Genomic DNA, 8637 nt, shown 5'->3' with positions numbered 1-8637 from the left:
CTGCTGAATGAGTGCCAACGCTCTATTATGAAAAACAAATGTCTGTGTGTGCGTGTAGCAGGAGCTAATCTCAGCTGCTTTGTTCTGTAACAAAGCAAGAAACAGCTGCTGAGATGAATAGGCAAGGTGAAGATGAGACCCTTCAATCCCTCATCAAATTGGTTCCCTTGAAGTGTACTACAGAGCAGTGGGGTTACCAATATTCTCCAGCAAATCACTCGGGTTAAAAAAAAAACAGAAGGAAACATTTTTTTCCCTTACTGAGATAAAAAGGTTATATACATAGAAAGAGTTGCCACCAAGATGATGAAGGGAGTGGAGCATCTCCCTGCTGAGGAAAGGCTGAGGGAGCTGGGGCTCTTTAGCTTGGAGAAGAGGAGACTGAGGGGTGACCTCATTAATGTTTATAAATATGTAAAGGGTGAATGTCAGGAGGATGGAGCCAGGCTCTTCTCAGTGATGCCCAATGGTAGGACAAGGGGCAATGGGTGTGAGCTGGAACACAGGAGGTTCTGCTTCAACTTGAGAAGAAACTTCTTTCCAGTGAGGGTGCCAGAGCCCTGGGACAGGCTGCCCAGGGAGGGTGTGGAGTCTCCTTCTCTGGAGACATTCAAGACCCACCTGGACGCCTTCCTGTGTGATCTCATTGAGGTTCCTGCTCTGGCAGGGGGGTTGGACTGGATGATCTTTCGAGGTCCCTTCCAATCCCTGACATCCTGAGATTCTGTGAAAGAGAAGTCTAGAGAGATTTCTGGGATTGGGAGGATGTCTGAGAATAGAAGGAATAGTTTAGGCAAAAATTGAAATGCTAGCATTCAAACAAGAAAAAGTCAGCGAGCTCCAGTCATTGTTCAGTTGTTGTTTCATATTTATCCCCTTCCTATTTTCCCCATTTCTTTTTCTGTCTACTTAGTGGTAACCATGTTGTCTGCCAACTGGCTTCAGGGCACAAATGCTTTGTATTCAAAATCCACCAGTGTTTTCTCCACAACTTTCCCAACAAAACTTTGAGGTTAACTTTAAAAAAAAAAAAAAAAAAGAGATATTTTAAATTGTCAAAAGCTGCATCATTTTTGTTCTTTCTGGTTTTGAACCTTTTTAGACTTGCTGCTTTGCAGTCTGCAGGAACAGAGTCCTCTTCAATCTCATTATTTCATCAACTTGATTTTTATTGTTTAAACCAATACTCAGCAGCATTAGGTATATCAGAAAGGACTGTCAGTCAAGAAATCACGTGGCTTATGTGAATCCTGGATCACTTGCCCGAAGGCAAACACTGAGACAGTGACAGAGCAAGTTGTCTGTGGATCTGCTGCTGGAGGAGATTTTCCATGGTGGCATAGTGGCTTCTGTTTAAAAATAAAAAATAACTCCAAAGGTACCTTCCACCCCAGACCCTGCACATAGTTGTGTGGAGTTTGCATGTGGTTGGAATTGGGTGCTGTTAAATAATCCTTCTCTGAAAGAAATTATAAAAAATAGTCAAGAAATTAAAAAGCATTTCATAGGCTCTGCTTTTGTCTAACTTTCTGTAAAAAGATTTTCAAAGCTTGACTCTATTCACCCTGCTGTAGGAACTCATAGTTGACATTTTAGTTGTCTGCAGAGCAATATTATTGCTGTATTCCAAAAACTTTCCTAGTCAGCTATGAGATATAAAACCATCTGCTTTGCCAATTAAAGTAGATTGAAATACAGAATATCTGGATAGCGCTCATTCAAACTCCATTGTAGGAAAAATATACATCTATCTTGAAACAGCGCATCCAGTGTGCTGTAGAGGACAGGTAACATTCTTGCTGACTTGGACAGAAAATGGGCTTGAAAAAAGCAGAGTTGATTGTAAACACAGATGAAACTTAGTTGTTTTAAAAACCTTTCTTTGTCCAGTATGTCAACAAAATGATTCTTTATTTCCTGATGCTATTGACTGTATATAGACCATTTGTTTCTCTGTCACAAGATAAGGTGCCTGCTATGGAAAGCTGGTGGCATAACTGGTGACTGAGGTGAACAGAACCCAAATATACCAAAAGACATGGACAAATTACTAACCAGGAAAAATAGTTCTGACTTGATGATGTAAGGAAGGTTTTTCACCGTTTGGGTAGTCAGGTATTGGAACAAGTCGCCCAAAAAGGCTGATCAGTCTTTTTCCTTGCAGATATTTAGGACACAACTATCTTAAACCCTGAGCACTGTGGTCTGATCCTGTTGCTGCTCCTACTTTGAGCAGGTTTGACTGGGGACTTCTGAAGGTCCCTTGGAGCTGGGGTTGTTCTGGGGGTCTAAGTGTTATCAGCCAAGTCCTGCCTGGCTGCGCGTTTCCTAGGCTGTCTGCTCTGCCTTGGCAGAGTGATTGATTTGATTCCTTGTTAAATGGCATATTTCCACCTAGAAAAGGCTGCACACTCTATGAGACAGAGGAGGAAAAGTTCTATCTCTGCAGAGATCTGTCTGCCTCTAAAGCAGGATTTTCAGCCTCAGTCATCTCTGGTGTCTTGAAAGGGGAACCCCCTCTGATGGAGCAGACTGGCTCTGGTTTTGTGTTAATTGGCACTTTAATTGCATTAATTTGACACTGTGGTTCCATGGTGTATGCTGTTGCTTATTTGGGTAAAAATTCTCTATTATTTTGGGTAAAATTCTCTGAAACTCCCTGCAAGGAGGGTGGAGAGAGGTGAGGGTGGGTCTGTTCAACCAAGGACCAAGGGACAGGACAAGAGGAAATGGGCTCCAGTTGTGGCCAGGGCAGTTGAGATGGGATGTGAGGAAGAATTTCTTTGCTGAAAGGGTTCTGAGGCATTGGAAGGGGTTGCCCAGGGCAGTGGTGGAGTCCCCATCCCTGGAGGGATGTAAAGGACGTGTAGATGTGGTACTTGGGGACACGCTTTAGTGGTGAACTTGACAGTGCTGGGTTTATGGTTGGACTCGATGATCTTCAAGGGCTTCTCCAGTCTGGGCAATGCTGGGATTCGGTGAAAGTTAGCTTTCATGGAGTGGGATTGGGCAGTGTTTGCCTGCAGCATTTCAGTCGTTTGTTTACTGGAGAGACTGAACATGGCACTGAAATGTTGGCTGCTGCTCATACAGCATCCTGAGGCACCCAGGCCATCCCCACGGGTGCTTCACAAGGTCAGGGCCACACCTCTAGTTTCATGGAGCTGTCACTGCACAGAAAACCTGACCGCTGTCCTGTGCAGAGCGCTGGTCCGTTGTACAACATTGTGTGTTGAAAGAGCATCTGTGGTGTTAGGGTCCATCACACCCTTAGCTTTTCTCCCTCGTCACGTTTCAGAAGCCCTGGGTCACACAGAAGTGGCCAATCTAAAGCTGAAAAACATTTATGATGAGCATGGGCTTGTTTTCCCTGAGCTGATATAAATCACGTCTGGTAAGATGATGGGAAGTGCGGGGAGCGGTGTCTGCAGTGAAGGTGGAACACAGTCAGGTCAAGAGATGCAGCCTGGTGATTGCAGTCATTAAAAGCAGCAGGCAGAAGGTGAAGCTGAAGCTGCCACTGACTCAGCTGTTTAACAGTTGTCATTGTTTTTAAACCCAAATTCTTAAACTAATAAAGCTGTTGTAATTCTTTCACTAATTTAACAGATCTAAGATTTCTCTGCAGATTCTTTTGAGTATGTAACTTGAAAAAATTCTGTGATAAATTTTGTTTGCTTTCTGTGATCTGCCATTGCTTCTGCCCCTTCCTTGGAAGATCTCACTTGTTAAGGATTCTAAACAGCACTTAACTGATGCTCTCCTGGTTCCAACTGGTTTGAGGCTGCCCTTTTGAAACAGTTTTTGTTGCTGCAGTTTTTGATAAGCTTTTGCAGGGTGTAGTCCAGCAGCACAGCTACACTGGTGCAGCGATGGGCTGCTGTTGAAAGGGACGGTGTTGTAGAGTCTCAGCAGCTCCCTTGGGCTGACAGTGGCATTTGACTGACTGTGCATCGAGCTACTCAGAAATCTAAACCAGTAGAAATTCAATGTTTTTCCTGCCAGTTAACTCTGGGCTGGCTTGGTACAAGGTCAGCTGAGCGGCGTGCGCCAGCACAAGTAAGAGGCTAGAGGAAAGGGGGAGAAGTGGCTCATCTGTAGGGCTAAACCATTTTCTTAGACTTCATTTATCTGCTATTTTAAGTCCATAAACCAGCACTGAAGCTGAAACAAAGAGTACTCCATCTTCTTATCCCTATTATTTTTCCCCCAACTGCAACACCCTGTCCTTCATTGTGCCAGTCAAGAATTTGCGTAGCCACGTGCTGAACTGCAGTGAAGAAATGCCTGGTTTAATTTTGGTTGGATGGATTAGTTTTCACCAGGTTTCTTTTGTGTCGCTGCACAAATACTTGCACCAGAGCAGGAGGGTGATAAAAGGGAAGGAGCACGTGGCTCAGGGTGCAGGAGAAGGTGACTGCCTATTTGACTGATTTGGGATTGCCAAGCTTCAGCTCTTAACTTGTGCCTGGAGTTACAGTATCAGGCAATGATAATATCCATACCCAGTTTTTCACTGGTCCATGAACATTTAAAAAATGTTTTCTGGTTTTATGAATTTATCCCCATGTCATTTGGGAAATGTCCTTTCTTTTTTCCTCCCTGTATGCACTGTGTAGGCTGCAGCAGCTAGTGGGGTTGAGATTCAAGTGGCTGAATGATACCTCACTTTCTCCATTTATCCCAGAGGCATAGTAAATGTTTGTTGGGGCAGGGACAAGACTTGTTTAAATCACTGACTATCTTTAAATCTTATGGCTGACTAGGAGAAACCAGGTAGGGAAGAAGAGGTAAAGAAAGAAGATAGCAACAGTCAGAAGTGTTGGGACCCACAGATGCAGAGGGAGGTCTTGGAATGAGCATGTGCTACAGAGACTGGAGGAGATGCTGGTAGCTAGAAACCTCTGAAAACTTTGCCTCATGTCCATATTCATTTTGATTTTCATCAGTCTTTAAAAAGGCTTTGCTAACCCAAAGGGGGATGGAAAATGGTAGTCATTGCAGAGGTTACACTTCTGAGTGGGACTGAGCTGGGCAGGTTTGCAGGCAATGGGCAGATGTGTTGCTGTTGTACAGAAGTCCCTTGTACCATGGTCAACAGCATGGATCAAGTGGAGGCAGGTAACTTTCATTGGCCCACTTACCATAACTGCACCATCCACAGCATCCTTGTGTCATCCCTTGCCTTTAATCTTTAGTCACACTGTTGTGTCCTCACTGTCGTTTGTTCCTTATAAAAGGAAGTAATAAAGCAGAGCAGTTTCCTAAAGAAGGTGTTTAAAATGTTCGGAACCTACATGAAACAAGTTATAAAAATAGGCTTGTGTCTTTCCCTTCGTCATTCTTGCAGATGGAATTAGCTTCTCCCTGCAGAATATCTGTCCATCATTTCAGGGATTTCAGTAGTTTCTATTGTTTCAAGTTGCTGTTGGAGTGTCTCATTCAGAATGATTTTGCATCCTGACCTTTCTGCTTTATAGCCCTGGAAGCTGTCAGGCCTGCTGGGTTATTTCTGTTATTTCTGTTATTTTCTATATGTTTTGCAGTGTTATTTCTACAATTCCAGGCAATCATTGGAAGTCTTCCTAGCATCTGTGGGGCCGTTGTCTCTATTAGTACTGGAGAGTTTGTACAGCAGACACCTTGCATAGTTGTTCAGAGATTTTTGGATCAGAATTTATTCCCTCTGTGGCTCTGAGAGAGGCACTGAGCTGGGTTTCTCACCAGGTACAGGAGATCTACGTCACTTCCCCTTACCACCTGTAAACATCTTCTCTCCAGGCTTTTTCAGCATGAATTTCAACTCCCAAGACACAGATGTTGATGCCAAGAGGTGATGTATCATGCAAGCCAATCTCCAGACTTCTGTTTCCAGCAACGTCCTTGTGTGCTGGGTGGGACTCGGTGGTTTGCTGCTGCCTAGAGGCTGGTGGGAGGGGATTTTCCTTTCTCAGTTGGCACCCCGTTGCCATACGTATGGATACACATTTCCATCTGGAAGTGTAAAAAGACTGTCCACTGTTCAACCATTATCAGATGCTCTTCTTACTTCCCTCTGCCCCACAGATATCCCAGCTCACTGTCAGTGTGAAGGTCTTACCATGTCAGAGCAACAAGTGTCTTTTTTTTTAATTATATGCACATTTTGCACAGAAAATCAAAGGCTCAGAAAAATCTTAGTTCAATCTACAGTTAATTAGCATTCCCATCTACTTGTCTTGCTTGACTGGAACTGTAGAAGAGACTAAAACTATCAAAATTTGTGGCTAAATATTTCCATCAGTTGTTTGCCACCTGTTTAGTATTGCAGGTTCTATCAGAATCTAACGCTCTGCCTTCATATCCTACCTACTCTATTGATAGTTTAGTTTGCTGTTCACCATTAACATCATCCAAACTTAAACTAGATATCATTAAAACTCTCTTTTTCTGTCTGATGCTGCTATTGGAATAGCAAAGCTTAGTTCCTAAAATTCACTGTCTTGGTATCTTTGCTAGATTTTAGTCCTAAGTGGCTGGAGAACTTCCTGAACTCAGTGAAGCGCCTCCTACAATTGCTTTGTGATTGTCAGCAATCAAATAGCCCCTTTAGTCTACCAGGTCTGTGAAGCTCTGCATGTTCATGGATCCTAGAAAATTAAAATTACTCTCATCATTCCTGTCTACAGCACCACCCATGTTTTCTCACTAATCCCTTACACTGGAATGAGGAATCAGTCTTCACCACCACTGCCCCGCTGCCGTCAGCGTGCTGCTTCCCTTCTGCGCTGTCACCTTTCTTACTTGCTTGACTGTGCAAGACTTTGGTTTTATAAGTCCTTGTGGGCGTTTTTGCAACATTTTCTATTCTCATTGGCCTTCATTTGAGTGGGTTGAGACTTGGGATTTGCTTCTCTTCCTCAGCACAGCAACAACCACTGTTCTACCTCCTTTTTCCATTTGCTCTGAACTGCGTTTGTCGTAACTTTATCATACTGTCATGACAATAGCATTTCTCAGCATATTTTTATCTAGCAACCTGCTATATTCAAAAAAGAAAATCAACAAAGCACCTCGTGCAGTCTTACTGTCCCCTTTGCACCCAAATATGATAGTACATGGCTACACCTCTCCAGCTTATTGATAGGGCTTTTTGTTCCCACTTTGTTAACGTGCGTGGAAATGTGTGAATTTATTCTGGTTCGGTTCGTGTATTATGAAGTTGCAGTCATTGCACAAACCACTTCCATTGAAAGGAGTGTTGGTTGAAAACAACTACCAAAGCCTGCTTTCTGAAGAAAGCCCCTTTCATTCTGTAATGGCACTAATTTTCTGGGGAAGAAGACAAGTGAACTTATTGAGAGAGTCCAGCACAGAGCCACCAAGATGATGAAGGGAGTGGAGCATCTCCCTGCTGAGGAAAGGCTGAGGGAGCTGGGGCTCTTCAGCTTGGAGAAGAGGAGACTGAGGGGTGACCTCATTAATGTTTATAAATATGTAAAGGGTGAATGTCAGGAGGATGGAGCCAGGCTCTTCTCAGTGATGCCCAATGGTAGGACAAGGGGCAATGGGTGTGAGCTGGAACACAGGAGGTTCTGCTTCAACTTGAGAAGAAACTTCTTTCCAGTGAGGGTGCCAGAGCCCTGGGACAGGCTGCCCAGGGAGGGGGTGGAGTCTCCTTCTCTGGAGACATTCAAGACCTGCCTGGACACCTTCCTGTGTGATCTCATCCTGCTCTGGCAGGGGGTTGGACTGGATGATCTTTTGAGGTCCCTTCCAATCCCTAATATTCTGTGATTATGTGATTTTCCATGTGAGGTGTCAGCCAGTGGGAATGCATGGTTGATTTTCGGTGCAGTTTCACCTGGGTACGTGCTTTATATCCTGACCCTCATGAGCAAAGTAAGTAGGAGCTCCTGTGTTTCAATTAAGACCTTTTTTTTTCCTGAAATATTTTCAATACTGAAATTTTCTTTTCTCATTCTGCCTGTGAGTGCCCTTAACTGTTGTAGGACCATCCAGCTAGCTACTTGACTGGGCGATGTGGCAGCTTTTCTAATTCAGTTGTTTTCACCTCTTACAGGAAGCAACAAACATGCTAGAGCTTATGCAGAACAGGCTGAAGGAAGAGGAGCAGCACCTATTTAAGCATGGAAGTAAGTGGCATTTCTTCACTGCTTATTAGTAGAAAAATTGAGAAGTACTTGCTGCTTAATGTGTGAGTATCCACTTAGAAACCTGAAGCAGAGGGGACATGGGATGGAGGACAAAGTCACCAGGCTGTATTAGAAAAAGTGGAATGATAATAACTTTAGAAGGACAACAGTGAAATAGGGAATCTAACCTCTGTGAAATGCTCCTCTGCCTTGTGAGGAATGGAAACAGTCATCTACTAAACATGCTGTGCAACTGCGGTGAGCAGATTTGAGGCTTCATGTGATTATTATCAAAGCCTACCCGGGCTGGCTGTGGACTCAGCACTTGTCCCAGCACCATGGGATTGCTGAGGAATGGTTGGTTTGTGAACAGACTTGGTGAGAGGATCCTTCTCAGCAAAACCTTCTCAGAGCCTAGTTGGAGACCTGTGTCTAGTGGGGTCCCTCAAGGGTCAGTACTGCGACCAGAACTATTCAATATATTTATAAACGACCTGGATGA

General features: G+C 43.9%; 1 protein-coding gene across 1 annotated transcript in view; it reads left to right on the top strand.

The window, feature by feature from the left end:
* LOC104531459 (clusterin-associated protein 1-like) overlaps positions 1-8135 on the top strand; it is a gene marked incomplete at both ends in the record, with an annotated part of 25352 nt that extends 17217 nt beyond the window's left edge. The window contains one exon of the mRNA XM_029087068.1: positions 8063-8135. Coding sequence (XP_028942901.1) covers positions 8063-8135 — 73 coding nt within the window. The remainder of the gene's footprint in view (positions 1-8062) is intronic.
* Positions 8136-8637: the final 502 nt, after the last annotated feature.

The sequence above is a fragment of the Antrostomus carolinensis genome, unplaced genomic scaffold, assembly GCF_000700745.2.
Source record: "Antrostomus carolinensis isolate BGI_N321 unplaced genomic scaffold, ASM70074v2 scaffold16619, whole genome shotgun sequence".
Classification (NCBI taxonomy): domain Eukaryota; kingdom Metazoa; phylum Chordata; class Aves; order Caprimulgiformes; family Caprimulgidae; genus Antrostomus; species Antrostomus carolinensis.
Note: the sequence above shows the minus strand (reverse complement) of the source record. Positions and strands in the feature narration are given on the sequence as shown.